The sequence below is a fragment of the Coffea eugenioides genome, chromosome 8 (genome assembly GCF_003713205.1).
Source record: "Coffea eugenioides isolate CCC68of chromosome 8, Ceug_1.0, whole genome shotgun sequence".
In the NCBI taxonomy this organism is placed as follows: Eukaryota; Viridiplantae; Streptophyta; class Magnoliopsida; order Gentianales; family Rubiaceae; genus Coffea; species Coffea eugenioides.
In genome coordinates, this window is record NC_040042.1 from 5,424,562 (window position 1) to 5,443,022 (window position 18,461).

General features: G+C 33.1%; 1 protein-coding gene across 2 annotated transcripts; it reads left to right on the top strand.

The window, feature by feature from the left end:
* Positions 1 to 3,255: 3,255 nt before the first annotated feature.
* LOC113779593 (glycerol-3-phosphate acyltransferase, chloroplastic-like) lies at positions 3,256 to 18,201 on the top strand. 2 transcript variants are annotated; one of them, XM_027325226.1, is made up of 13 exons: positions 3,256 to 3,451; positions 7,336 to 7,616; positions 9,840 to 9,937; positions 10,785 to 10,871; positions 10,955 to 11,052; positions 13,128 to 13,185; positions 14,673 to 14,774; positions 14,874 to 14,935; positions 15,029 to 15,139; positions 16,080 to 16,158; positions 17,058 to 17,177; positions 17,249 to 17,356; positions 18,035 to 18,201. In XM_027325226.1, the coding sequence occupies exons 2-13, from the start codon at positions 7,472 to 7,474 to the stop codon at positions 18,167 to 18,169; spliced, it is 1,203 nt and encodes a 400-aa protein (XP_027181027.1). In that variant the 5' UTR covers positions 3,256 to 3,451; positions 7,336 to 7,471; the 3' UTR covers positions 18,170 to 18,201. The 2 variants fall into 2 exon arrangements, with proteins under 2 accessions (XP_027181027.1, XP_027181026.1); XM_027325225.1 differs by lacking the exon at positions 3,256 to 3,451 and having other exon boundaries at positions 7,264 to 7,616.
* The last annotated feature ends 260 nt before the right edge of the window (positions 18,202 to 18,461 follow it).

Below are 18,461 nucleotides of genomic sequence, written 5' to 3' on the forward strand. Positions count from 1 at the left end.
ATGTTGGTTTATAACTAGTATATATAGGTTTTATAGACTTGGAAGTTAAGAAAAAATTGGAAGCGTTACTAGTAGTTTCTTTACAATTATGAATTGTATCCGAAGTTTACTATAATTGGGACAAGAGATTAGCAATTTCATATAGAAATTTCTGAACTGTTTCCTGTCTCTGCAATTTCATTGTAGTACAAGGAAACGCTCCTCTACTTTCCGTGCTTCCTATTATGGGTTGAAAACTATTCATTCTTATTTTCGAGTAGTATATAATGGCCAATTGCTTTTGTTATTGAGTTAAACCGGTCGGGCAAGCTACCAACTAGATTTTCAGAAGATTCTAAGTTTGAGTTCGGTGTTTAGTAAATTCTAACTTGAATTGGAGTTCAAAGTTTTAAATTGGATTTTTTTCTCATAGGGGTATATGGAGACAAAATGCCCTTTCAAAATCTAATTGATATCAATGCATAATTGCAAAATCCAAAATTGATCCTTTAAAAGGGTTGCGATTATGTAAAATAAGATTCATAGAAAGAAAAATTACTATTAATTTTTGAATAAGAATTAAATCATTTTTTAATATTAAATGGAAACGTGTTACATCTCATATTTATTAAGAATTTTTTCATGCATGGATGGCATTTTATCAAATTGTTTATTATGGATGAAATATTTATCATTGTGTATTCATGTTATAGTACTACTTGTTGCAGCCCAATAGAACTTTTTTATATTAATTTCGTGGTGTTTCCATGGCAACAGTAGCTGCAGCACATGATTCTGAGATATTTAGGTATGTCAATGGGTAGGGTTTGGGTTGGATCCCTTTGATCCAAATCCAGACCCATTTAATTTAGTTAGACCCAGATCCAGATCCAGACCCTTTTGGGTCTCAAAAAGTAAATTCATATCCAGACCCTTATGAATTTGGGCATCCATGGGTATTTTTTGAAAATACTAAAGTAAAAATGTATTAAAAATATATAGAGTTCATAAATAATAGAAATATCATCCAATTTTTATTTTCAAATAATAAAATTAACATTCAACAAATTGAATGCAATATTTTGAACTCAAAGAAAGAATTATTATTGACTACTTCTATATATTTTTAAAGATTCAACTGCATCCACATTAATTGATATCAAGGCATTAATTGCAAAATTCAAAATTGATCCTTTAAAAGGGTTGCGATTATGTAAAATAAGATTCAAAGAAAGAAAAATTACTATTGGTGTGCATAGTTGTAAATGACCAAAGAAAAGGAAATATAATATAACGGGTACAGGAAACTAAAACTTGTTCAATTCCATTCTATTCATGTACAAGCCTACTACAAAATTGAGGACATTAGGAATCAAAACATTTTATTGCATTTAAAGATTATCATATAGGATAACTCTTTTAAATGAAATAATTGCCACGTAAAGTTAAAACCAAAATACCTTGTTTTCAGTCAACATTCACATTTAAGTACTTATAGACTGTCTAGTAATTAGCAATATGTGCAAATTAAAATGTTAGAGGACCTCTGAGCATTTAAATAAAATATGTGTTTTTCACTCAAAAATTTTTTTAAATAAACAACAGTATTTCATTCCAATAAATATGTGTCCATTCACTCGAATTCAAACTTTTAGGTGGCGTTTGGTTCGCACATCGGAATCGGATTCGGATTCGAAATTGGATATCCTGGGTTTGGAATAAGGTCATTCATTCCAATACATCTGTTTGGTTCAAGTACCTGGAATGTGTATCATTACTATAGTTGATGTTGGTTCGTCAGCTCTTTCAGAATGGAATATAATAAATATATTATAAACTACATCGTAAATGATAGTCATTGGCTCTTTGTAAATGGGATATAAGAAATTTTCACTAATTAAATATATTAATATAAATATATTAGTAAATTTAGTATAACTAATTAATAATTTCTATTAGTAAACATGTATAATTATTAGTATAATTGATAATATCAATTATATTACATAAATTAATATACATTATAATAACAATTAAATATTATATATAATTAAATATAAATATACAAATGTTATAATATAAATATATAATTATAATTATATGATATATACAAATATTAATTATACAAATATTTTATATAAATATAATATATATTACATATTAAATATAGTTATTATTATATATTATTATTTTTAAAATAATAATTATAAGTATAATTACAATTATATAACTTATTAATATTATATACATGTATATATTATAATTATATGCACATATAATATACATTTATAAATATACATATATATTATAAATATATTATTATATAATATTGATAAATTTATAATATATAATATATAATTATAATTATATTTAACTAAATAATTATAATATATAAGTATATAATATAATAATATCATTATTATAAGTTTGTAACTAATTAAATTAAATATTATATATAATTAATTATAATTATACAAATGTTATAATATAAATATATAATTATAACTATATAATATATAAATATTAATTGTACTAATATTTTATATAAATATAATGTATATTACATATTAAATATAGTTATTATATTTAAAATAATAAATATAAATATAAATATATATTTTATTAATATTATATACATGTATATATTATAATTATATGCACATATAATATACATTTATAAATATACATATATATTATAAATATATTATTATATAATATTAATAAATTTATAATATATATTATATAATTATAATTATATTTAACTAAATAATTATAATATATATTTATATAATATACTAATATTATAATAAAATATTATAATTATAATATATTATATATAAGTATATATTATAATATAAATATAATATATATAAATATTAATTATACTAAATATTATGTAATTATAAGATTTTGGAATCACACTTGGGTTTTGGACAAAACCCACCAACTTACTAAGGAATGGTGGAATGCTAAATTTTTAGATATCATTTCAAAATTTCAATTTCGATAGTAGTGAACCAAACATGAATCATGGAATTTATTTCAATTCCTCATTCCGAAACCCTTTTACCAAACGCCGCCTAAGTCTTTCAAATGGGTTTCGTGGATGAGAATAGACCAAATTGCCACACGATAATGGTACCAGGGGGCCACGTTTTGCTTGAATTTTTTTTTTTTTTTTTTTTGACTCCTCAAGAATATTTTCTGGCCTTATATGATGAGTCCCATTTTATCTGTGTATTTCTTCTTCGCTAAGCTCCTACCTGATCTTCCTCAGATTTTCTGAAACCTCATTGGTCAAGATTTCAAGCCCTAAGATTTCCTATATAAATTCGAGTTGCAATCTTTCTCCTCAAATCCACTCTGCCTTATCCTTTGAAACCTATATTTCTCTGTAATAAACTATCTTTCCTAGATCAATACGTGGGCTGAGGTTCTCTCGCTGGTTGTGCTTCTATCACTGATTGTGCTGGTAAGTGTCCATCTTCCAAATTCCTTATCAACCACTCACCCCCCAAAAAAAACACACACACACGCACAGTTCCTATGTAGTAGTAGTTTTTTCCAGGGCCGAGCATTCATGTGTAGTTCTTGATAATTAGCTGCATTTTCCTTTTCTAAGGGAACGTATATCTGGAAACTAAAGAAATTGGCATGGACGATAAAAAAAATAAAAAAAAAAACTCCAGTCTTTATAAACTAAACTATTAAGAAGGGTTGTTGTTTCACTTCTGAAGTTTGATTTTTCATGATGGCTTTCTGTAAAAGAATTTTTTTTTCCAGGGATTATTATGCAAATCCTAAATCACAAGTCACGAAAGCCTTGAAAAGTCGACAAATTAACAAAAGTTAATACTGTAAAGTATAAATTAGTAACAATGGATTGTTTGGATAGTTTATTATTTGCACAATTTTATTTGCTTGTTTTATAAATATATTTTTATTTCATATGTATTATATAAAAAAATTATTAGGGTGATGTAATATGAGGTTTTGAAAGAGTTCATATGTGACATCACAAGGATAATATTAAATAAGTTGTTACTATAAACTAAATCTAAATTAATTCCCGGTGGTTTGGTGTATGACAAAAATAATTTGGACACTTGAGAGTAGGGCTGTCAACAGTCCGGGTCTAGACCCGGACCCCGACCGGATCCGTCAAATTTATCCAAGTATGGATAGGAATTTAATTCCGTTACCCGGACTCGGATCCGGATCTGTTTTATCAAACAAAAAACGGATCGGATACGGAATATAGTATTTCGACCTGTATTGGACCCAAATCCGGAAATAAATGAATTAATAATTTAAAAAATATATATTTATTAATATAATTTGATTAGGATGATTATTTGAGTAATCAATATAATTGGACCCGGATCCTAATCAATATAATTTGATTAAGGTGGTGTATTTGAGTAAGGTTAATTTGATTTCTTTTCTTATTTGATTTTTTTGTATTAGTTAGAAATTAGTTTATAAATATATGTTTTTTTCTCATTTTTGTTAGGAATTATAAATTTTGTTAGTTTTTTTTCGGGTAGACCCGGATCCGAAACATAGAGTAAAAGACCCGTAAGATAAATGGATCGAATCCGGATCCGATATAGTGTGCCGGATCCGGGTCTGTAATAATGAATTTCGACCCGGACTCGACCCGTTGACAGGCCTACTTGAGAGTCGAGTGTTCAGACCAACTTGCACTTTTGTCCGGAGCATCACTTTTTGGAACGTTGCTCCAGACGTATCTCATCAAGACTGCGTCACCACTATTAAATTATTATTTATTTTTCTATGCTTATCCACATCCTATTTTACTTTTTGATAAACTTAGAACTATTGCTAATTTGCTTATTTCGGGCAATAAAATTAATTATGGTTCTAAATTACATCCCTTCTCATGGATGCCAAATGGAAAAATGAATCCAACGTATTTAAAACCTAAGCTTAGGCTCCGTATGAATTAGGTGTTTTTGGGGATATTTTTCAAAAATTTTATTATAGCAATTATATGTGAAAAACTTTTATTATAAATGATTAGTTGTTTTTGGGATGTATTTGAGGGTGAATTTGAGCGTGTTTTTAAGAATATATTTTGAAATATTTTTAGAATTTAAAATTTTTTATATATTTTTCAAAAATTGAAAATAATACTAGCTACCATCACTCGCGATCACTATTCATCACTCCCTTCTCCTCTCTTCCTTCCTCGCTTCTCCTCTCTTCCTTCCTCGCCCTCCCTCCTACCCTTCCCTTCCCTCCCTTGCCTCTACCCTCCTCTCACACAACCTTCGAGTTGTAGCCAAATGCCACTTGACCTTCTAGTTGCGGCCAAAAATTGCAACTAGATCATGACTTCTAGCTATGACTAGAAGGTTGGTCTGATCGTGGCCTTGGAAGCGGAGAGGTAGGGGAAGGGGATGAGAAGGAGCAAAAAGGAAGGATAGGGAGGAGAAAGGAGGCGGAGAAGAGAGAAGGAAGGAGAGGGCCGATGGTGGTGGGTGAAAAAAGATAGAGGCGATGGGTTTTTTCTCATTAATTATTTATTTTTTTAGTTTGTATTTGAGATTTGCATATATTAGGTGTTCTTGAGAGTGTGTTACTGTAACATTTGTATTGGAAAAACTTGTTTGTGAAAAAGTCACTAATCCAAAGAGAGCCATGGTTCAATAATTAGATAATAATATGCGTTTATAAATATTGAACTTTTTGGTGAGATCGGTCCCAAAATGATATAATGACAAACCAATATGTGGTAAATTATTTGATAAATAGTACTAAATGCTAGTATTAACAAATTTAGCATCACTAAACAAGATTTGTGGTAATATAGGATAAAATCATTAAATTTATCTCTTTATTTAGTTCATAATATAGGATAAAATGATTAAATTTGGTGTTTTATTTTTTAAATCACAAAAACTACTCTAAAAGCACAAAATTTGAGTTTTTGCTAAAAGTGCTTTTAATATCAAAAACCCTACTCCTAATTTTATGGATTAAAGTTCACCAAACACTTTAAAAATACTTTTAACACCTAAAAGTAATTTTCTACTGAAAACACTCCAATCCCAAATTGGTCTGAAGTCTCAATTAGTCAACGTCAAGTTGGCCTTGATTTGTTTGTGCTTCTGTACTCCCGTCATCTTTTAGGACTTGTTTGAACACAATGATTTATGCACATTGCCATCTTAATTACGCAATCTCAAATAGATAAATAGTTAGTATAGTTTAACATCAATGATGTTAGACTTTTGTAATGTTGTAATCACAAAAGTAGATGGGACCTTGATAGCCAGCCACAGCACATAATTTGGCCACTAATGTAAGAAGAGTATTAATTGTTTTCTTCTTAACTTTATGCTTACAAAATTTGTGGTTATTTAAGACTTACCCATATACTTCTTAGCAAGTACATTTTGTATTTTAGAGCTCCACAAGCTTAAAAAATAATTACTCTCACCAACGAAAAGCGTTATCAAATCTAAACTAAATTAGTCAATTAAAATCGATTTAAGGACTATTTTGTGTTAAGTTAGAAAAAAAAACTATAGTCATAGTTGAATCGAAAGAGTCATAATAAACTTTGATAACTTGAATTGATCTTAAAAGTTTTAATTTTGGTCGAAAAAAATTTCTCGAAGCTTTGCTTGAATTAAATAGAAACAACATAATCTATTGAATCTCAGCGACTTAATCAAACCTTTTTGTCCACTTTGAAACTTCTTGTCAAACACATAATTCCAAAAAAACAGAAAAAGAAGTCATCAAAATGTATCCATAATTCCATTTATGTATGATTTTCCAGATAATTTTCAATTGAACAATTAATTGCACACTAAAGTTTTTAATATTATTTGCAAATTCCAAAACTGAAAGGACTACTTCATAAAATTTCAAAATCAAGAACGGAAAAAACCGCTCTAGAGCTCTACTGCTCTTCCCAGGAAATAGAAATGGAAGAAAAGTGGATAGCGTAAAGAGGATATACATCGATCAGACCTATATTTCTCCCATTAGTGCCACGTGTCACGATAAGACTTCACCAAGCTCCACTCCCCTCAAAATCAATCACCATCGGATTTTTCCACGTCTTTATTGGGAGATAAAAAGCACGTGCGTCTACCATCAATCACCACGCACTCACCCCTACCCAATTATTCCCCTTCCCCCACCATCCGACTCCGACCCCACGCGGACCCCACCCCCTCCATATCAAGCTTTCAACAATAAGAACCACTCTCTCTTATATGGCATAATTTTTCCCTTCTCTCTCTAAAATTGTCTCACTCTCTCTATCTCTACTCTTTACTCTGTCTCCATGGTGATCCTCTCTGCTCCTCCTCCTTGTAGCCTCTTCACTTCGGCGGCGGCGGGGGCAGCTCGAGCTGCTTCTCCGGCCTGTTCAAGTTGGAGAGCAACTTCAATTTTTTCAGTAAAGGTTTCCAGTTCTGTAGAGTTCTGCCCTTCGGCTAAGTCGGTGAGAGGAATGGCGGAGATTTTTGGTGGCGATAAGACGAAAGGTTCCGCCACGGCAGCTGCGGAGGCGTTGGCTGCTTCCGGTTCTAGTTCCAGCTGCTCCATCTCGGAGCTCTCGCTCTCGCTGAATTTCGTGGATTTCCGAACTGAAGAAGGTCCTCTTCTGGTCCATACACTTTCGCTCTTTTTTTTTTTTTTATTCTTCCTGCGTGAGTGTCTTAATGCATTTATCTGCATATATATTAACAAATTTACATATGTGTAATTTGTTAATCAATCTAATTCGTGTGTTGACGAACTTAATTTGTATGTGCACCTGCTTATACCAGCGAATACGTTGCTTGTATTTCAGTTGCTGTGTATATCACGAGATACATAATTCAAATAAATAAAATAAAGATGTGTGTGTGAGAAACACACGAACTCACTCTTGCATGTGTAATTATCAAGTTTAGCCACTTCCTATAGGTATAATGTGTTTCTTGTACATTTTAAAATTTTTATCGTTGAAAGTGGAAATGATTGATTGCAGTTATTGAATTTTTGCAATTTGCTAAAAATTCAGTTGTGGTTGTATGCATTGTGCACATGACGTTACATTTCTTCGTAAATGTGTTTGTAAATATGTTTGTTTGAGTTTCTTTTTTTTTTTCCTTTGCCTTTGTAGTTGAATGATCCCATGTTTGGTTGCTATGACGGTCTAGAGGTATCCTGGCTCTTAATTTGTTGTTCGTGCTGATTTCTTGTAAATTCTTGATGAGCTGCAGTTTTTCCTTCATTCTAATCAAGATGCTTTATGAATTTGGATCTGAATGGTGCTGTAATAATACCCAGGGCTTGCAGTTTTGAGACATCTAAGTTACGTTGGATAGTTGTCCATTGTCAATTAGTGGAAGACAGTGTTCTGTGCCTTTCTATGTCACGTGGCAGTTTGTTAGGACTGAGAAATATAATACTCAACTATTCTTTTTTTTTTTTTTTCCATTTTGTTTCTGGTTGATACTCTACTTGTTATAAGGGTTCTATTTTTCTTTTTCAATCTTCTAGTCCAAAAAATTTTAAAGTACAATGATGACCATAGCCATTGCTTTCAGAATGTATTTAAAGTTTTTACATGGGGTTCTTATTTCAATTTCTTTATTCTTTCCTATGTGAAGAAGATTTCAGCTATGATCATGTGTGGGTATTTTTCAGATCAAAAGAAGCTTTACCGTATTCGTTTTTTTTTTTTTGGCCTAATGAAATTTGTAAGTTTTGCTATTGTTTTTCCAGCAAATTTAAAAAGTGGGAGTTCTACAGTAAACAGATATGCCCAATCTACAATGTATGTGTTGTTTTTCTGCATGCAAATTCTGCATTATTTGTGACTTTCTGCATAATCTGCCACCTTGAACTTAGGCATAATCTGCATGCAAGAAAGTAGGAAGGGGCTGTCCTTTTCTGTATCTTGAACTTAGTTCCCATCACCATACCCAGTTTGGATGAAAAATGCATGGAGTGAGATAACTCTAGACGAATGAGTTGCCAACTGCTTCATATTCTTGAGAGTATGCAAAGGTGGCATGAAACATTGGCTGTTGTATGGCAAGATGATAGCTTCATATGGTAGCAAGGGGAAAGAAGATTCAGTAATGTCTCAAATTGCATACTGTTGTATAGTTGCATTTAACCATGGGATCAGATTTTGCATATCCAAAGTCTAACTACAATAGATTTGGATACAGGATGAGCTATATAATTTTGTTTTATAAGATGTCAAAAGTTTTTACTTCAGTAGAATTGGTATAACAGTAAGGAAAAACAAAACTAGTTAAAGCGCATTCCTTTGAAACACTTATTTAAGGCTGAAAACATTGTTAAACATCCAAAGTACTTCCATACATGCTTTACCTGCAAGGAGTTGTGGTTTATTCATGAAGCATAAATGTAAGCAACTGATGCAGCTGCTTTACACGAAGTGTGTTATAACAATGGAATCATCTTGGATTCAATACAGCCTCCCTAAAACTAATCTTTTTGCCAAAATTTGAGTGTCATATCTGAAATTGACAAGGGCATTTACTATTTACAACTGAAAATAATTACATCAATTAATCATAAATGCTGTATATTGTTTCCCCCCATGGCCATGATGGGGTTTTTTTTTTTGGGAGGGGGGGGGGGTGTCGTATTGTAATGGCCTGATGCTCCTACCTCAAAAATGAAACCTTTGATATTAGATTGCAACTGTGGAAACCCGTGATTTTAGACTGGAACTATGGTTGGTGTTATCTGATGTTTTCCTGGTATTTACCTGTCAGAGTAATAGAAGTTGAGAATGAAAATGCTTTTGTACAATAGTGGTCATACTGAACTTTTTTCCATTTCTTGCTTTACAGATCTACTTTCTGGGATTAGAAAAGCAGCAGACTCTGGAAGGTTGCCTCTGAATGTTACTCAAGGCATGGAGGAGTTGTATCAGAACTACCGGAATGCTGTAAATTCATCTTCTTGTACTTGCAATTTGATCTTTCATTTGGGTGTAGAATATTTTGTCAAATATGACAATGGTTTCTATGATACTTTTTACTCGTTGCACATTTGTGAAGGTGTTCAATCCAGCTGACTTTTTTCTTCACTGTTGGTTGTTGATATTTCTCCATTTCTGGATACTTGTGATGTTAATCTACAACAACTTTAAAGCATATGATCCAAAATGGTTTATATGAGATTAGAATAACTCCAAGTCTTGGAAAGCAATTTATCATTTCATTTTTGGGCTCATTTGCCTGGTTGTAGGGCTGTTCTTGATTTAAATGATGTCTTTCAAGGCATTCCACATTGTATCCTGTGAAACTTCGATTAATTGATTTCTAGGCAATTCTACCTACGTCTGATTTCATGTCAAATATATACATTGATGTTCTTACAAGCATTGCATGAGATTATGGCATTATTATTCCCTTGAACAATCTTGTTTTCCAATCATTTGAATGGGATACTATTTGCGACATGCTTATAGTGCTTCATTAGTGAAAACTCTCTTTTTCCTGGCAAATTAGCAATCAATGGTGGTATGAGTTCTTCAAAGACTGGCTATTTTTTCCAATAATATCTGTAATGTTTCTAAATTTAAGTGCATGCACACCTTTTACATTGATAACAATTTTGTTTATGCTTAATTTGATTTTGTGCAATATTGAGTGGAAAATGGTGGTTAACCATGCTGACTATCATTTAAGTACAGTCTATTCAAGTATAGTCTTGTGCTTTTCTTTTGTTTGGTTCATAACTATCTCAAATGTTTGCTATTTCGTGATTCATATATGATACTTTCACTCCAGGTTTACCAAAGTGGAGATCCCAAAGCTCGTGAGATTGTATTATCTAATATGGCTTTGGCATTTGATCGCATCTTCATGGATGTCAAGGTAAGAACGGTATCATCTAATGCTGTACTATTTGCAATTTTAGGATTTCCTTGTTGTAATTGTTGATTTGCATCCACTTTCAGGATCCTTTTGAATTTTCATCCTATCACAAAGCTATTCGAGAACCTTTTGACTACTACATGTTTGGTCAAAATTATATCCGTCCCTTGATTGACTTCAGGCGAGTCTTTTATTTCTTTTATTTGTCATTTTACTAAGGATGTCTGGTTTACTGTAATTCAGGAGTGAGTAGAGTGGCTGTACTTCTCTTTGTTGGGTTAGGAAAAATCTCCATATATGGAAATCTGCTTAGGCTATGCCAAATAAAATTTGAGTGCAGCCTGAAATTCAAGTCCCATAGCTGGTGTACCCCAGTTTAGGTCAAATTTGCCTTTTTAATGCTTTCTGTCTGCAAATGACTACCAGCAACTGGGGTTAAAACTTTGAAATTCTGAACTTACGGGCTTATTTTTCTTTCTTTCTTTCTTTCTTTCTCTGTTTTAAGTCTTTAACCATATGCTTTGTGTTTGTAAGTTTTTTTTTTTTGCTTTATGCTAGATTTTGTCCAACTTTTGAAATAGCTCTGAGAATAAACTGTTATCTGAATTGAGTATGCAGTCTGAATTGAGTATGCAGTTGGATGCCTGTAATCTCTTGTATAACTTCATCTCAACCAAGTGACCTGGCTGGTTGCCTTTTTTTTCCCCCCCTTTAACTGGATAATTCCGTGTAATCCCACTTGACATCAGACTTTGAGATAAAGTTTGGTACATGAAACCAACTGAGCTTTCATTGCTTGTCATCTCTTGATATTCCATGGCTGATTACTTATATGATTCCTAATGTGGCCCCCCCTCTCTCTCCTTTGGGGCTGTTATGGGTAAGGATAAGAAGGTACATGTAGGCGTATGTAAACACCGAGGTCAGTTAGTTATCACCTGGTTTGGTCAATAACACTTGACAACGTGAGGTGAGATCGAGAGCATTTACCAGTAAGCAAGAGAGAAAAGCACTAGTTGTTAGACATTGGTATTGCGTATTTTAGATGAGTTGGTAGATGATTTCCATGACGGGAGTGGCTTTCGAGTTTGGGTAAGAAGGATGTAAGATCCTTCCACCTGAGAGCTTTAGATCTTTCTCTTAAGGAGGAGATGGGATGTCAGATTTGTGTCAAGCTTTTCTGTCAGCAGATCAAGCAAGCTTTTGTTTAGTGGGTTCATTGAGGGGAAGCAAGAAACAGTACATAGGGAGATTTATTGGCATCTCAGCCATTACCTTCTGTCAAATTGGAATATCATTTTGTTTTTCAGTTATCTTACATATTTCCTTTCAGCCTTCTTTTCTGGAAGAATGAGGGCTTAAGTTTTTATCACGAAGATTTTAACCTATAAATGCTATATTTTCATATGTATTTTACAGCCATTTTATCCTCTCATCTCCATAAGAAAGCTACATAGGAAAAGATTGCTTAAGAGTAAAGGTAAAACAAGAAAAGAAATTTTCAAAAGAAGATAAAGAAGCAGGCATTTAGTTTTCTCCTTTCCCCCTCCCAGCTATTAAAACCCACCTTGCCTGCATAACAACAACAACAATAGCCTGCCAAAAAAATCATTTATTTAATTTATTTGTGTAACAGTTCCTGCTGCCTTCTTGCTTGGCTTTTTCAGTAATGGAAACCGTAAAGCATCCTTCATAAAGAAAGAAAAAGAAGTAGACATGTGATTTTTGTTCAGTGGTTGAAAAAGTGATTGTGTGGTTGTGTGGGATTGGGTAAAAAGTTATATTTGTAATCATGAATATCTAGTGCATATGTTTTGAACAGGAGCTTTGATCTGATAGATCAGTTACTGATAGGAGATGGTGTAGGCTAAGTGCTAGAGAAAAGGAGGTGGAGGCTAGTTCAAAGTGGATATTTAAGGACTAACAAGATTCAACTATATATTTTTGTTTTGGAAGGACACTTTGTCTATTCCCTCTAGGTGAAAGAGGATAGTTGATCCTGTTTGGTTATTGGTCTCTTTAGGCTGTATTTTGGGACAAGTATCTTATTTGTTGAGCTGTCAATTTTCAAGATTAATTGCCAAGTGACATATCTTGTGCGGTTTCCTCATCTGCAATAACCCTCAGTTGTACAGTTTCCTATATAATTCTGATTTATTTCTAGGACTCGCATGAAGTCTCTGCCACCATATTCATTTTTTTCTTTTTTTTAGAGGTCCATGCAATAAGCAAAATCACTAATTTATCCCTTTACAGGAACTCTTATGTTGGAAACATTTCTCTTTTCAATGAAATTGGAGACAAGCTTCTTCAGGTGCATTTGCTTTTTATTTTTCCTCCTTTTCATGGTTGGTGAGGATTTATTATTCAAATTCCATCTTTAGAGTCACTTCATGTCTCCAGATCTCTGTCTCTGTCTCTCTCTCTCTCTCTCTCTCTCTATATCTGGTTTGTGTATGGGTGCTTGCGTGTGCATTTTTCATTCTTTATGCTTCTGATTGTCATCCCTCAGTTGGATCCATAACTGTTAAAGGGTTAAAATAATTGGAAAGCAGTGAAAATGAAATTCCATATTTTCTCGAGTTTCCTTGCTTGTAATAGAAGGAAAGTTAAGCATTTAGATCTAGCTTTACTTTCCGTCCTTCTCTTTTGCATTTCACCCAACTGTAGCATAAGAGTAACATGTAGGAGAAACAGTAGAAGAAACTTTTCATGAAAAATAAGATGATAAAAAGAAAAAAAAAGATGTAACAGAATAGATTGTTTTTGGAGAGAAAATTGTAAAAGTACTTGGTAAGAGTGTAACTGTTTCTCCCTCCATCCCACTGAGGTGTCATACTTTCTATTTTGGTCTGTCCAAATACAGCCACTCTATAATATGATAAAAATTTCTCATCTAATTTCCATTCCTACCCTTCATTTAAAATGAGCTGCTGGCCCATCATAATTCTTTTGACTTTTGCTAAGAAATTGTGCATGAAACTCACCAGCTTGGAACATGTGATGGCAAAAGGAGTGTGTTTCCGTGCATTCCTTTTCATTTGATGGTGATCTGATAAAGAATTGCATGGAATGCACATGGTCCCCACGAATTACACTAGCTCTAATATCAGTCGAGTGTGCAACTACGCTTGGTTCATTGGTAGCTTGTTAATTAACACAGGAAATTCATTTGACCTAGGTCATTTCTTACAATGTTCTGAAGGGTAAGTATAGAAAACAAAGCAACATTTCAGTACTGTTGAAAAAAAATGATTCTCTAGACGCGACGAAAAATTTGGGATGGAGTAATATTTTTGTTTTGGGGGGCTTTAGATACTGCTTTTACTTTTGATTCTGTAGTTCATTTTGATTTGCTGATATAGAATGAAAAATTACAACATTACTGGATGGTGCTACCTGTGCCCAAGTACAAGTCTGACCAATGAAAGTTAGGTTGTAAAATTGCTGGCTTAAAGAAGCTGGATGGGAATCATTGATAGTTTATATGTTCTTGTTTGCTAATGGTTGAGATATCATATTAACATGGGGATGGGGAACAAGGTTCTTTTTGCCCTTTTTTTCCCCCTTTTGTTTTTTCACTTGGTTTGAGATTAAGTGCAGGAGATGGCTGCTTAACCTAAAGTTGGAGTGCTGTAGTCTTATCTCCCTTAACCTTTCTTTTGGCCTGTGTTTTTTGTGGACGTGTAACTAAGAACGTATTTGATTATTATTTATCTATTAATTATATGATAAATAGTATTCTGCAGCTTTCTGTCCTAAATAAAAATTAAAATTCTGTATTTTGGATTGTATTTTCAGGGTGACAACATTGTCTTGATGTCTAACCACCAGACTGAAGCAGATCCAGCTGTTATTGCATTGCTGCTGGAATCAACAAATCCTAATCTTGCTGAGAACGTGGTGAAATAATCTATCTATAATCTGAGACTAAAAGTAAAAGCCTGTTCATATCTGCTATGAGTAATCTGTTAAAACCAACGTTTTTATGTTGCATCACAGATCTATGTGGCTGGGGATAGAGTTATTACTGATCCTCTTTGCAAGCCCTTTAGCATGGGAAGGTGCATTTGTATTTACTTTAAAGAAGCTTGTATTTATAAATGTGCTTGTTCCTTCTGAAATGATTTAAAGTTGGTTGGCTTTCTACATTTCAGGAATCTGTTATGTGTTTATTCAAAAAACCACATGAATGATGATCCTGAGCTGGTTGAGATGAAACGTAGAGCAAACACAAAAAGCTTAAAAGAGATGGCTTTGCTTCTGAGGTATACTGGCTTATTCATTAAGAAGCAATTGTCTGAATTATGTGAAGTTCCAAATTCATTTAAAAGTTGCCTTTAATCTTTAAGTCCAGTTGTCAATTGTCCATCTTCCTAGTGTATGTGACAACATTGTCAAATGCCTTGGCTATGATACCATTGTGTGTCCCATTTAAACTCAGACTCCCCATTGTCGTATTTAATCCATTATTCTAGTAATGCTGTTCTTTGTTGTGGAACAATATAGATGTGACGTTATTGGTTTAGTGACACCCAGCATCCTCTTTTTGGCTTCATCAATTGCCAGTTGTTTACCAAGTAAAAAGGGTACAGATATGTGGTATTTGTTCCACAGAATGATTTGTTTAGTATTAAAACTTACAGGTTCTAAATTCCTATAATGATCTTGCATATATAGCAAATTTATGTATTATATGCTACTTTTAAATTGCTCCCTTTGCCATTTTGGTTTTGATTAGTTCAGTCAGATATAGGACTGGCAACATCTTTCTGGTCATTTTATGATCTTAGAACAGGTGAACTGGGCATGCAGATTACACTATCTTAGCCTTGGACTGAACATCAATAGTTTGTTTTTGAAGTTCTAATGACGTTAAAGAATTTCAAAGCTTAAGCATTTCTATTGTTGTATATCACGACCACATTCTAATGTCAATCATTGGACCCTATGTTTCCACTTAAAATCATTTGACTGTAGTTTCACCAGTTCTGGACCTTTAGGAGGCAAAATCTGAAACTATTCTGAGCTTCTTTATCCTGATATACAATTAGTAGTATTGACTTCATTTGTTTTGCCCCTGAAATTTTTCTCCTCACTCTGGTAATTGCACTTTTAATTTCTTAGTTCCTTTGCACAGTTAGGCCTAATTCTAATTTCTTAATCTAGCACTATGTCTGCACAAAGACTAACTTTATTTGATCCCAGGGGTGGATCAACAATAATCTGGATTGCACCAAGTGGTGGCAGGGACCGCCCAGATCCTGTCTCAGGAGAGTGGTATCCAGTAAGGAGATTCCATCACTCATTTACTTTTGACTCAAAACTTGACACCTCCAAGGGATTCCTGTAGACTTGATAAACTGCTTGTTGGTTAAGTCATTTGGAAGAGTCAATTCATGAGGGTATACTTGGTTTCTGAACCCTACAATTTGCTGATGAGCTTAGTATTTCAATGGCACTTAGTGATAACAAAAACTCAAGTTACTTGGAATGAAGTCTTTGCATTAAAAACCAACTTGCCGGTGCAAAAAGAAGATTTGATATCCTTGATTAATATACTTTTGTGTATGTCCGCATAGAGAAGAAGAACTAGGATATCGGTGTTATTATCACGCATATTTAAAAAGTTTGTTAAGTTGACTAAGTGACACATAAGAAGCATATATAGCTTCTTCGCAAAGTTTCTGCAGAAAAAAGGTATTTTTGTCAAGTTTTTTTGGTTTTTGTTTGCTATTAATTTCTTTATTGACAATCTCATTGGCAGTGCTTTTAACGGTTGATTTCAACAATTTATTTGACATAAATATATCCCAACCATATTTAATGACATTTAACCCTGGTTATCTCTCATGATTTATACTTTCCTTGAGTTATCAAACAATTGTCTTGTGTAAGAGTTGCAATTGGTTTTTCATTTTGGCATTACTTCCCTTGAAGGTCTTTGTCAAGAGTTGTATAGGTTTTCTTTTTACTCTTTATGTAATCAAGGACCAACTATGTACAAAATTAAGCTCAAATATGAATATATTGAAAAGAGGGAAAAGCAATCATGCTTTGCAATTTTTACATTTCATCCTCATCCTGCGTGCTTTCATTAAACAAATTCCAACCTACAATAACCTGAGTCATCTGCACCAGCTTCTTCCAATCACACTTGTCTAATAGTTACATGTCACTTTTTAGGCACCCTTTGACGTTTCCTCAGTGGACAACATGAGAAGGCTTGTGGAACATGCTGGTGTTCCTGGTCACATATATCCCTTGGCAATATTATGTCATGATATCATGCCCCCTCCACCAAAGGTAACTTTTTATTTTGCATTTGATATTTTGTTGTTGATGATTTCATCTGACTTAAAAGTGACTTTTTGCAGGTGGAAAAAGAAATTGGGGAGAAAAGAATGATATCATTCCATGGGGTTGGATTGTCAGTGGCACCAGAAATCGGTTTCCATGCCACTTCCTTGGAAGACCCTGAAAAGGTTAGTTGCATCAAGTATGACTGAAGTTCATTAGGTCAGTAGAATTCTGTTTGTCCCTGGACGTTTGTTTGCCATGTTTCTTTTTTAGCTTAAATCTTAACTGCCAGCCTTTTCTTTTGTTAATTCGTGTCTGTCAAATGAGTTTGCTTGTAGATTTTATGTTTAGTCAGATACGAATATAAGAAATTTAAATGCACTGCATAGACACAGTCTCTCTTGTATCCTTCAGACTGGTCTGTTTGGAAATTGATCTCTCTCTCTCTCTCTGCACTTCATTAAGGCAAAATAACAGTCTTCATATTTATCCTGCATTTCTTCTCCAATACCTCAGACCTTGTAAGTCAATAACCGTTTTTAAGAAAGACTTGTACATATTCTAAATCATGCATTAGAGTGAGCACTGCAATATTTTCCATCTTAACTTGGCATGACTATCTACTGGAAAGGAAAAGTCTTAGGAGCATAGAACTTAGAGCAGAACAGAAAGCGAGATGATAAAGGGGGTCTCAATGGCTATTATGTAATTCTTTCACCGCAATGCATGATTTCACTTGATCTCGTTTTCTAATATTTGAGTAGAATCCTGAGGTTCAGATATTCTCTGGATCCTATGTTATGTCAGTTTAGCACTCCCAATTTTTGAATTTTTAATAACAGATCATCTTATTGTTATTGCAGAATAAGGCAGCTTATACGCAGGCATTGTATGATTCTGTGAACGAACAGTATAACGTGCTTAAGTCTGCTATACATGGTAAACAAGGTCTAAATGCATCAACACCTACTGTCTCGTTGTCCCAGCCATGGCAATAGCTAACTCATAATCTGTTTGACCTCCATATGCTGTAAAATCAGGTAAATTACCTTTATCCTTGGCTAAGTTTATCTTAAAATAATAATATCTGCTATTGTTTGTTTCACTGTCCGACGTATCCTAAGTACTTACTCGTGCTTAACAATCCAAAACATCAAAATCTGGAAATGCTTATTTTTGTACAATTATGAACTTGAGCTTTTTAAAGTGAATCATCGTTGAGTTGATTAGTTGGGGGAGCTGATTTTTCTCCTTTCTATCGCAGGCTAATACAATTCTTTTGATGAAACT